This window comes from Centroberyx affinis, unplaced genomic scaffold, assembly GCF_046629955.1.
Source record: "Centroberyx affinis isolate AG114_WGS23_722 - 3 ecotype Tasmania unplaced genomic scaffold, CSIRO-AGI_Caff_v1 ptg000277l_1, whole genome shotgun sequence".
NCBI classification, from domain to species: domain Eukaryota; kingdom Metazoa; phylum Chordata; class Actinopteri; order Beryciformes; family Berycidae; genus Centroberyx; species Centroberyx affinis.
This window is the reverse complement of record NW_027278956.1, coordinates 163,780-176,645: the sequence shown is the minus strand read 5'-3', so window position 1 is coordinate 176,645 and position 12,866 is coordinate 163,780. Positions and strand designations below refer to the sequence as shown.

Here is a 12,866-nt window from a genome sequence, read left to right as displayed (position 1 = left end):
AAGGCTTATGTACTCAGAATAAATGACTAGCTTGTTTCTCAGTTTGCAAAACCAGGAATGTGGATTTGACTTGGGTGATTCATAAGGTCTTCAGTAGAAGAAGAGGATGTATGGTGTGTGTTTTTGGTTAGTTCAGTGGTCTGATGATTTATCACACTTGACTTTAGTAAATTATTGACTTGTGGTATAAAGGCTGCCTAAGTTTAAAGGTAAAGGCAGTCTTTGAGAGTAAGTTTTAAATGCAAGCCTATCTCCATCTTTTTGCATAAAGGAGTGGCACAGAGCAGCACAGCGCCTCGCCACCTCCATCAGCAGTACTACGCGATGTGGTATTCCAAGCACCCCCGCTATGTGCAGGCATTTTGGGAACACTACGCCTGCCAAAATTCCCCAACAATTCTGGAGGCACGTGGCAATCTATCAAAAGCAGCGCAATGCTCTTTCCATGCTGGCTGCTGCTAACTACAGTGCAGGCCATCCCGCTGACATAAGCTCACATGCATGTACACACACACACACACACACACACACACACACACACACACACACACACACACACACACACACACACACACACACACACACACACACACACACACACACACACACACACACACACACACTCACAGAGAGACAGGGCAGGTGGTGCTGCATGCTTCTTTCAGTGGCCTTACTCTCTCTCTCACTCTCTTCTCCCTCAGGCATGCATAGATGACAATGTTGACATGGTGACCTTCCTGGTGGAGCATGGAGCCAGCATCAACCAGCCCGACAATGAGGGCTGGATCCCCCTCCACGCCGCAGCCTCCTGTGGATACATGGACATAGCAGAGTAAGTAGTGAGGGGGCTGTTAGCAAGGCAATATATTCCATTTTTAACAAGCAATGAAGTATGGGCTGCATCAGATTTGGTTATGCCTTTTTTTTTTAATTCTTTTTTTTTTTTATTTGTTTTTACTTTGCTCCTGCAGTGTTAATGATAAAACGTTTTGTTCAATATCAAGCAATTGCGACAAGATCTGAGTAGCAGGGTCATGATACTGTCCTGCATAATGGCCCAATTCCTACTGTTCTGTCACTTTCATTTGGGATACCATTCACAAAGAGCCATCATGACTGACATGGCTAAGCTCCAGCTGAGGTCTGCACTGCCCTGTCACCCTTCAGAGCCCCCATTAGTGACCTGTGTCTTTCTAATGCTGCTTGCAAGATTGATGCCCACCCTCCCCAGCTTGGTTTAATCATTGCCATTGGTCTAATCAGATTTTTTTGCAGCTCAAGAAAATTGTTATTTGTTCTCCCTATGATGCTGTTTTAGCCAACATACCAAAATCAACATGTCAAGAGCCATCATCCTCAGTAGCACACAGCTCTCATTACATTTAACAGGAGTCGCCATCCATCTGATGGCTCAGACGTCATACAAGTTTTAGAATGATGTAATCAAATATGGAGAGATCAGGGTCACCAGTTATATCTGGCGTTAAGCTCTAGAGTTGCCTTCTAGTGTTTTCTTTCCCCAAGTCCTTTTGAGGTAAGAAGGCCGTTCATAGGGAACAGAGCGCAACACAGAGATATTATCAGTAGATATTTAAACAGGCTAAAGAGGGCTGAAGGAGCTCACTTGCACTCATTGTTCGGCATATTGGGAGTGTGCTGTGACCTGCTTTACTTCTGTGTTACGTTACAGGAACCTGGCTACAGCCTTATTATTATCCCACTATCAGTATTATCCCAAGAAATCACAAAGTATACCGTAATGTTTTTCACTATTGACTGTTGCAAAATCACCATGCCACTTCCCAGACAAATTTCTGCTTGGTACTTAAGTTATAATGAAACAGAAACAGTAGAACAGTAAGAATACCCTCATCTTGTGGACAAATTAAGTATTTGCTGCTTAATTAAAATAATCAAATTAATTTGTAGTTTTCAGATCAAGAGTTATTAACTTTGAGACAGTGGCAGTCCGTGTCCAGTGAGCCTCTCATGAACCCAGCATCAGTGCTGGGCTAATATTACAGAGGACAAGAAGTTTTTTGTTTTCACACAATGAATGCAAAGGTCAAGTTGCTGGCCTGATATGGATGACTAATGGAGACATCGTGTCATAGGGAGCAGCTCGGTGACCTGATGTGGGTGGTGAACTCTTAGTAGACCCATTTAATCCCACCAACCCCAGTCACAGTAATGAGAACTGCAAAGCAGGAAGGCAATATCTGTCTTCCCCTTACGTCCTTGGTGTCAAAGCCACAGCCATCTGATGGTAGGCTTAGTTAGGACTCCCATGGTGGGTCTCCAGGCCACAAAGCCACCAAACCTAGTAAAACCGACCTAAAATAGGCAGAATAGAAAGTTTAATCAAGACAATGTAAAACTTAGAAACGTAACTGTGGTCAGTCAATTACCATTTGGGGGGAAGTCATAAGCGCTGAGCTCGTTTCAAGTGGTGTGTTGGCCTAATGAGAAGGGCCTGAGTCTCTCCGCAGCTTTAATTGGAAGCAGCAGAAGTCAAGATGTTGTGTGGTTTAAAAGACTCTTGAATCAATGCAGGGGGGAGATGTTAGAGTGTGCGATAGACAGATATCACAAACATTTAAGGGGTTAATCAAGTAGTTATGAATATAGCAATTCAACGTACTAAGCTCTGGTTATCTGACATTTGTTATAGAGGGTTTTATGGTTTAGCGCTGGCTGTTTTAAGCTCTCAGGTGATGAGTCAGAGGGACATGCAGGCCAAGACTTTTCAAGGTTGCAATAACCATTACCACAAGACTCATTATGAACTGTTCATTCATGATGTTAACCAGTCGGCCTACATAAAGGACATAAATGGTATAATCTTACTTTTGCCATATCACCACCGTTGATTTGTCCACTCGTCTATCTTCTGAATACCCACAGACAGAAATACCGTGCTCCTTGCCTCTAGCTATCACCCTTTATGCATTTACACAGACTGTGCCTTTAATACAAAAAAGTCTAGTTTGTCACTGCAGTGTACATGGAACATAGATTCACAGATTATAATAGTGCACTCCACTCACAGAGACATTCTGTTACAACCTCATGTACAATGCCCCTCCTCCAAACTGATTTACGGAGAGTGCTACAAATCCACAACACCTTCAGTGAAACACCCCGTGTTGCATTCAAACGCACTTTGCAGATGTACCACCTCTGTGGTTTTGTGTGTGCTGATACTTGAGTCAAAAAGTCTCTTGTTTTATGAGGATGCTCTCTTGCTCTCATGCTCTTTTTTTGGCTGTCACACAGCTCTTGGAGCCTCCACTTTCAACACGCTCTTCTGCTTCTCAACACTGGTTTGCACCAGTAGAAAAGCACTATTGACTCTAATCAACACACATGCAGCCCGTTTCTTCTTCATTTTTGCAACAGTTGATTATGCATCTGAAGCAAACGGTGCAGCTTCAACTTGCTTTTGATTCTGCTAGAAGTAAGAAAAAAGAACTGGACCCAGTGGTGTCTGGAAGATGTGGCTAGTGACACACAGAGGAGATGTAAACTGTAGTGCCAATGAATGTTGGTAATGAGCCAAAAGCAAAATTACACCGGTCCTGTCATCCAACTGTTTCCCAAGCAGTTGAAGGAAGTGACAGTTGCCTTTTTAACTTCTTTATTTTTTACCCTGTCAAAGGCTGGACATTGACTTCAAACAATGCAAAACCGAGCAAAATATTCATTTCAGAATCATTTTGCTCAGGCCAAATTTAAAACATTTAGCATCTTGTCCCCCCCACCAAAGCAATATTTTTGTGTGTGTTCTGTTGCAGGTATCTGATCAGTCAGGGTGCCAGTGTAGGAGTTGTGAACAGCGAGGGTGAGACGCCTCTGGACATCGCAGAAGAGGAGGCGATGGAGGAGCTCCTGCAGAATGAGATCAACCGACAAGGTACAGTACTACAGACACTGTGAACCCGACCCTCTGTTTCATACTGTGTTGGATTTATTCTTTAACCATTTATAGTCAAGCCTGTGCCAAGTATAACGGTTTGAATAGTGTTCAAACAAGGAGAAGTGTCAGCATTCTATATTTCAGTTATGAAAAATGCATTTATTGCCCGCCTTCTCACGTTTGCCATTGGTTAGGTCGTTATGCGCTGCCAACATCTTTTATCCTTAGCTCAAACTTGTGAACTAGTGCATCTATGGAAGGAGAATATTATGAAATTCTTAAATTTCAACACATTTGAGTGTTCCAGTGAAAATTTGAAGGACAAAAATATTGCAGCCGGAAGTGACGTGCAGCAATGCAAGTATTGTGAGGGAAAGAGAACTCTGATTTCAATGTGTATGCTGGACATGCACTTCAACAGCAAGTGTAAATGTTATCATGTAATTCAGCCTAATCATATCTAGAAATAATCCTGTGTGATACGCATGTTAATGGCAGGTGTAAAGGGGGCAGGTGTAAAGGGGGCCTGTGTGTATTATGTCCAGGTATTTCACGCATACATGGGTACATTGTCAAATAGGATCTGTGAATTCTCAGTGAGTGTCAAGTCACCTGCTGTTTTTCGCTCACTTGCTTGAAGAAACTTACATAATGGAGAGAAGTGATCCACCTGCGTTGTGAGCTCTCATGTGATGACTCCGAACTGGAAAGCCGGGTCTTTCTATTTTTGGCTGGGGCATTCTTGAGACGATGAAAGGCCGTCCCCCACCGTGAGAGGCCACGCACAGACATGTGTTAGTGGCCCCAGGGCGAAATAGTGGGCTGGCTTGCTATTCTTTGTAGCACATTATGCCATTCCACAAGCAGCATTTGCTTTCTAACATTTTACAAACCCAGGTTGTTTGCATGCAGAGAGAAATGTTACAGACCCATGTTGGTGACTTCTGCTGTTTTGCAAATCACCTTGAAAGTGCAATAAATGCACTAAAAACATCTTTGCCTGGTTGTGGGTTTATGCATCTAATACCTGTCTTGATAAATGTGGGTGTATCCCTTTCTTTAACAACAGCGTGGGCAATTTGGTCTTAGATCATAACCGGTGAAAATTTCTCCACAATCTGCCATTAGTGTCAAAATACTAGTGTGATACCTGCCCTTAAATTAACAAAATGTTTAAGTGACTGCACTGTTGAAACCTCAGACAAAAAACAGGCATTTCCAACCTGGAAATTGTGATCCATATCATGAAACGTGATACTGCCTGAAAAGGTTGTGTTATGATATTTTGGCCCCATCGCCCACCCCTACAACAGAGCTTTGATTTATAAGTTGACGGCCAATCACACACTGGAGGTGAACATGCACGTAAACTGTAAATAGCGTTGGAACGTGTTGGACAGATGCTAGCATATGAAAACTAACATTACCTGTGAATAAAAAGCGGTGGCTTTTCAGGTGTCAACCTAGCAAACTTGGCGAACCCACAGAGTGTTCAGAATGCAGTCCACTGCATAGGGACGCTGAATCTAAACGGAACAGTCCGATACTTGCCAATGAAATGGCCAAGCTCATCGTATATTTTGTGCAGGTTGACACCCTGGCCGCATTCGGAATGGGCACTGCCATACTAAACATACTACATGTGCCATAGAGTTAGATGTCGTGTGACTAGTATCCCATTCCGAATGCGTCCAATGACTATATGCCATGTTTGATTAGTCATTTTGGCAGTACAAGTAATCATTTGCCTCTCAAAAGCAGTTATCTAGCTTGAGAGTGGTACGTTTGCTGGTAGGGCAAAAATGCAACCAATGATATGTACCGTAATTTTTTCGTTAGGTACGTTACGCCGATTTTGAAACCACAAGCACCAAGCAAGTTGAGGTTTTGGTCATGGAATGTTGATTTAAAATATCATACAACCTGATTTTCAATATTCACTCATGGCTATTTTATCGGGCCTTTAAATTTGTGGCTGCGGTCATTGATAGTTCACGGTCCAGGGCAAAATGCATACTCTTCAACAGGTAGCCAAGCAAAGAAGTTCTTAGCATGTAAGCCTTGTTCATACATGTGTCTAAAAGCAGCCCAATTAGACATATACGTACATGATGAGCTTGATTGCCCACAGGGTGAGGAGATGAATAGCCTCCATATAATTTATGTCTCCGTCTGCTTTGGCTGACACTCCCTTTTTAAGTGTAGTCCAGTAGTGGAAACCATCTAGTATCACGAGCAACCTTGAGAAAAGGGCTGTCTTGAGCTGTCAATCCCTTGACAGTCCTTTAACTCAAGTCCCAAGAGCTTGAAAACCACATGCATCCAGTGATAATTACCCCCGGACTGCTGTTTGTTAGCATGTTATGCTCCTCCAACATATTATGTAACGGTGGCGAGACTCACACCCACCCAACCTCGAGCGTCTCGGCCAGCGGCAGCTGTCAGCCTTGATTTGCTGTGGCTTGATGGATGCACCGCCTGGTTCAGAGCATCCACACACACCGCCTCCCTAAAAATCCCTCAATAACGGATGTAAACCCAAATGTACTTCTGTATTTAACATGCTCATAGACTACGAGCCAGGCTACTGAAGACTTTTTCATCATATAGACCTAATGTAGTTCAGCTCCATCTTTATCTGTTTCATATTTGTATTATATTTAAATATTTTATTGCATTTTTTAAATGTAATTTCTATTTATTGCATTGCTTGGGATGTAATTACCCTGGCAATGGGTGTGCAGCAGAATTACATAAATGTGCTTTTGAGATGAAGCTCAACTGAAGAGTGAATCTGCAACGCTTCTGACCTTAGCGCCGCAGCAGACAATCCACAGCTCAATTCTCCACGTCCAGAGGTAGCAGGCAGCATTATGTAACGGGCTGTTGTGTAACGCTCCTGTATGTTTGTAATGTGATTTTCTCCTCTCTCAAAGAGACCCCAGTCATGAGGTTAAACTCGTTAAGGAACGGCCACGGTTTCCCCCGTGGCAGGGTCAACCTCCAGATCCTCTCGTCGACTCTGGGTGGGTCAGGTGACCGGGCGGCCCTGCCACCCTTCTCTCCTCTTGCTTCAGCTGCCCCATATAAAAGCTGCAGCCTGTCCCTGTCATGGGCTGAAAGTGGACAACCCCTTGAGCGACTGTAACCCACGCTCTACCCCTGTTGGCTCGGCTGCTGAGGGGCCAGGGGGGTCATTTGGATTGGGCTAGTCAGCAGTTTCCTCTTCAACTGAGATTAAAGCTGTTTAATTTTGTCCCTGTGCTCTTGACTTCCCTAAGAAGCCATGGCCTGTGTGCTTCCCTCTGAGGATCCTCGTGTTTGCTCCGGGGCAGATTCCTTTGGACATTTCATTTTGGCTTTACCAGACCATATGTAGTCTGTGAGGTGAAGGGGGAGTCAAGACTTAATCAGTCTTTTTTTTTTTCTTTTTTTTTTTTTTGGTCTAGTGGATTTTCTCTTTATTCTCTCAGTCCCCTGGTAGAAGATGCACTGTTCCCTTGTAAAAAACCCAACTTTGAACTGCTGCCACCTCCTCCACTGGGCTCTTGTTCTGTAGTTCTACTTAGAGGCCATTAGGCTCCCTGCTTTTTATAGACCGTGTAGGCTACTCCCCGAGAGATCACAAGACGCTGCCCTACCTGGCTGGCTCCCATTCACTACAGCAAATGAACAGGCTTTCTGTAACTTTTCATGTTGGGGGAGCAGGCACATCATAACTGCTCATAATTTTAATTCTGCCAGCTCTGGTTTCTCTATACAGGTTTGATGAGTAAATGGTAAAATCACATGTAATCATATGATCTCAAAAAGCTTATAAGATTTGAATTCTTATGTAGATGTAAGCAACAAATTCAGTCTTCTGCTGTCTGATGCATTTAAACATAGTTTTGTAGACCTCTACCCTTTTTATACTACAGTATAAGCCCAAATGGATTGACAATGGGGCTGTCAATGTTCTCATCTTTGAGTCAATTTAAAACCACTACTAGGTATATTCTGTCAACGTTATTTTTACTTAGCAGTTAAATCAGCAGCCTAACACATGATCTGTGTATTGATGAGATGCACGAAACAAAGCTGGGTCCCACATCAAACTGTAATGCAGCATAAAATTAAACAGCTTTGTGAACCTATCGGTGAGTTGCTAGTAAATGATTTTGATTTATATTTTGATCACCTCCCCATTGGGAATCTGATTGTGCAAGTGTGTCCTGGGCTGTATCACTATGGGGGATAGGAGAATTACAATAATCCAGTCAATTTTTTTTCTATCGTCAAGGTTCTGTTGTATTGAGGGATTCAAATTTTAACATCAAAATGGAAAGTGAGAGCCCTTGGTGGGCAGTACTAAAAGATACTGCTGTTGTGAGCAGTCCATAGAGACAATGGCCTCTGCCTCTGCTTGAATCTATTGATCACAAACACGCAGACACAGAGCCGTCTTCTTCCCCTTTGGTTTCACTTTGTTATGGTTCAGCTCACTAATCCCCTTAACCAACATGTCCAGTCTTAAATAAGACTAAGTTACTGCTGCCAATTTAAGCCAAGGTCACTACTGTGTTTTGTTCATTGGAAAATGGATGGATGGACTATTATTGTTTTGCTGAATGGATGCAGTATTGTTTACACTATGATATGAAATTGTCATTAGATGTAGGCAGAGAAAACCAAGGCTTATAGACCAGATCTTGAATCCTCCTTATTTCATCCCATGGTGGAAGAGCAGAATGCAGATGAGCATTTCTGTCAATGAATTTGATAAGGACTTGAGCGTGCTTCTCTCGCCTAACAAGTCAAGTTTATTTATATAGCCCTTCATTGCAATGTAGCCTATGTCTCAAAGGACTTTACAGAGAATAAGCCTACATACATCTAACTAATCAACAGTCATTCACAAAACAAAATGATGCAATATTGTATGCAAACACAATAATACACAAGGAAACAAAATAAAGTCTACCTAACCTACCCAGCCAAGTCTAACTGCCACATCTCTATCCTGTCTCCTTGTGCTGTTCTCCAGCTGGCAGGGGTCAAACCTCTGAGTAAAGTTAACCTCTCCCCCTGCCTGCCCTCCCCTTAAGCCAATCTCCCAGACAGAGAGTTGTCCTCTTCCCCTTTGATTTCATTTAGTAATGCTTCAGCTCACTAATCCTCTTAAACACCAATATGTGCGATCCTAATTAAGACACAAAATTATTGTCACCATGTCCAAATGAAGTCACTTTGTTGAAGGGTTCCTCTGTCTTAAGATTTCAATCCCAATGTCGGATGCAAACTGTTGTTACCGAAGCTTGCGTGGCTTTCATCGGCCCTTTCATCAGCTCTGTTTCCCTGTGTAAAAGCTCGAGGCAATCTTAATCTTAGTAGGGTGTCAGGAAATGAGTGATGATGTGTCTTTGGGAGTAAAACAAAACCTATAGGATCAGCTGAAGTGCTGGCTTCTACCCCAGAGCACTTCTGGAATCATTGTTTATGTAGTTCAGCACAGTCAACGCTCAGCTGACTAGTGAGACACTCATGCAGCAGTGCACTCCCCCTTTTCAGGCCGTCTCGCGTTCCAGCCAGGTGTCAACAAGACAATACAGGCCTGTTCTCACTGCTGCCCTGCATGCAGCGTGTTGCTTAGACATACTGACCCACTTAGGCCTAACCAGCTGGGGCCTGTGTGTGTTTTCTCCCTGCGCTTCATAGTCAAATTGACAGAATATTGGCATAAAACCGCTTATCAAAGCAGGACAAGCGCTCGGCAACACCCTCTAGTGTTTAGATTGAGAAGTTGGCAATGTAATGTTATGCCTGCTTCACTTCTGTACTGTAACAACAATGGATAACATCAAGGGCTGGCTTAATGAAAGTACAGGGCTGCATGGATTGGATCTTGTTTTACACAGACATGTAATCGATGTCATTATTATAGTAGTGTGTTTAAACCTAGAAAGATGTAGCTCATGGTTATGTAATATTCCATTCCAATTCATATGGGCCTATCTTTGCCTCATCTGTTCTTTTTATGGCACTGTCCATATTACTGTCCATTCCATGCTCAGTCGTCTCGGTGGGGGATCCCTATTTGACTTGGCCCACCCAAGGTTTCTTCCGTTTTTTTCCCTAATAAGGTTTTCTTGGAAGTTTTTCCTTGTATGCTTCGAGGCTCTAAGGCAGGTAGAACCGGGTAGGTTAGGCTATGTAGAGGTAGGCTGTTATGTCTTGCTAAAAATGTGCTGTTGTGTGTCTTGTGCTTTGAGATATGCTTGTGATAAAGGGCTATATAAATGAACAAACTTGAACTTATATTGCGGTGTATAAATAAAAAAATATAAAAAACAAAGACCTAATGCTTGTTTGCCTCACTTCTCTGCTGTCCAGCTTTGGCAGTACAGCTGGCAGCCTCTTCATAAGTAGCAGGTAATCCTCGGAGGCCAGACTGACAGCCTCTCTCTCTCTCCTGTCTCACCAGGGGTGGACATCGAGGCGGCCCGGAAAGAGGAGGAGCGGATCATGCTGAGGGACGCCCGGCAGTGGCTCAACAGCGGTCAGATCCAAGACGTCCGACACGCCAAGTCTGGAGGGACGGCGCTCCATGTAGCCGCTGCGAAGGGATACGTCGAGGTTTTAAAGTAAGTGCAGGTCTTTAATTCGCAGGTAGGAAGCCGAGTGCAAATAAAGTTGATGTTCTATTTGTTGAAATTGCTGACCCATTTCCCTATTGGGACAAAAACATAATTGCCAACACATTGATATATATCTCGACTGGCAAATGAAATGGTAGGTGGGAGCTGCTTACTACTAACAAGGGCCTTTCCTGTAAGTTACATTATATGGGTACAGTTTGTAGCCAAGGCAATGGTGAGGCTTAGTATTGGTTTTCTCTTTGCTAATCCTTAAACGTATCTTGGTCCCTGGGTCCTGTCAATCCATTGTTCATACATTGTGTCTGTGGGCTGTTAATACAGCTACACTGCTCTAGGAGAGGTACTACAGCACCCTGTCCATCTGGTCTGGGAAGCCAGCCAACTGCCATAGATAGCACTAAGATCCACTGTGGAGCACGACTACCACACACAAGACACAGGTCCAAATGTTTTCCCCATCATGGCAGACGATTTATTGGCTGAAATATTAAGCTTTTAAAATTTGCCAACCTCGTTCTGCTTTTTTACTCAGGGATGACTAAGCTTTTCAGATTATGTGCCTGTGTGTTTGGGGGTTGGACCCTGTTTGTATCTCGTAAATCTGAACTAAGGCTACAATGCTGACGCACATCTAAAAGCCTGGACCCTGGCAGCAACCGACCAGATTAGTTTGCAGAACCAAATCCAAGAAAACCAGATTTGCTAATTCTAACGAAAACTATTTTTGTTGACCTCCCTCTCACCCTCCCTCCCCGTTGTGCAGGCTTTTAATCCAAGCAGGGTATGATGTAAATATTAAGGACTATGACGGCTGGACTCCTCTCCATGCAGCAGCACACTGGGGCAAAGAGGAGGCATGTAGAATACTGGTGGAGAACCTATGTGACATGGACCTCATCAATAAAGTGGTGAGTACCCAGTCTCTGGAACTAACATGACTACTCATCTACCTATCGTTTAGCGCTGTATAATCCGCTTTCATAACGGCATTTCTGAGAACGGTGTGTGCGCTATTTTTTTCCCCCTCAGGGCCAGACGGCGTTTGATGTAGCAGACGAAGATGTTCTGGGCTACTTAGAAGAACTACAAAAGAAACAGAATCTGGTAAGTCTCCCTGGCTGCTGATTGCATAAGAGCTTATATCTGCACAAACAAACCCAGCTACCCATTTTAATGCAGGATGAAGCTAAAGAGTTATTTGAATAGTTTCAGTTTAAATAATGTGGAAGCCCTTGATTGAGTGAGAATGCGTGAAACCTATAAATCTTGTTTTTTATTATCTGATTTCTTTGTCTGTGCTGGATGGAAGTGCCCTACAAATTGTCTTTTGGCTCTGTTGGCATTGCTGATTGGCGTTTTCTTTCTTTCAGCTGATGAGTGAGAAGAAAGATGTTAAGAAGTCTCCTTTGATAGAAACAACAACCCCAGGGGACAACAACCAACCACTGAAACCACTCAAGAGGTAAATTACCACTTGAAATCTCCTTCATAAATGCCATTCAGTGTTTACCAAATGATTTTGAACGCTTTATATACCTGCCTTTAGCATGGGTGTGACTGAGTAAACTTCCATGCACTGCACTGCACTGTACTGATGCTGTGGTTCTGTCCTAATTTTGTTATTTTTATGTCTTGAAGCAAAGAGACGCTGCTTCTGGAGCCAGAGAAGAGCGCCCCACGCATCGAGGCCTTGGAACCGGAGAAGGTGGATGAAGAGGAGGAGGGGAAGAAGGACGAGTCGAGCTGCTCCAGCGAGGAAGAGGAGGAGGAAGATTCGGAGTCGGAGACCGAAGCAGGTACTGTGTGTATTTGTGTGTGAAACCCACAAGTGTCTGATTTTAGACTTGCCGTGTGGAATCACTAAATCTGGTCTGAGGCCGCTGCGCTCTCTGTTCATTTTATTTAAATGACCCACTTAGAATTTGACTCATCAGCATTTTTACCACTGTGTTTTGGTGAAAAAGAGCCACATTTTTGCCAGTGAGTCAGGAGTGAGACAACAGGCGCTTCACTCCTCTATACTTGTGGGTAATAAGACATTTTGTACAAATCGTGCTGTTCTTTATTGAACAGTATCGAAATAACAAAAGTTGTATTTTGGAAAAGTCACTAGCTTAGCTGTGATTTTTCACACCGCTTCCATAGTCCTCTTCTTGTATGCAAATATAGTTGAGATGATGTCACACAACAAGAGAATTTACTTGTACTGGGTTCTTAGTTGATTTGTTTACAAGCACTGCTATGATGCAGTGGCGTTATATATTATTCAGTGTTTTTATAATCCAACGACTACACCAACTCTGCCAGTAGTA

At 43.3% G+C, this 12,866-nt stretch overlaps 1 protein-coding gene across 9 annotated transcripts in view; it reads left to right on the top strand.

The window, feature by feature from the left end:
* The window catches only part of ppp1r12a (protein phosphatase 1, regulatory subunit 12A), a 50,774-nt gene that overhangs the window by 19,460 nt on the left and 18,448 nt on the right, over positions 1 to 12,866 (top strand). For all 9 annotated transcript variants that reach the window (XM_071512310.1, XM_071512304.1, XM_071512289.1 and 6 more), the window contains exons 2-8: positions 702 to 832; positions 3,795 to 3,913; positions 10,380 to 10,539; positions 11,318 to 11,462; positions 11,584 to 11,658; positions 11,925 to 12,016; positions 12,193 to 12,350. In XM_071512310.1, coding sequence (XP_071368411.1) covers positions 702 to 832; positions 3,795 to 3,913; positions 10,380 to 10,539; positions 11,318 to 11,462; positions 11,584 to 11,658; positions 11,925 to 12,016; positions 12,193 to 12,350 — 880 coding nt within the window. The remainder of the gene's footprint in view (positions 1 to 701; positions 833 to 3,794; positions 3,914 to 10,379; positions 10,540 to 11,317; positions 11,463 to 11,583; positions 11,659 to 11,924; positions 12,017 to 12,192; positions 12,351 to 12,866) is intronic.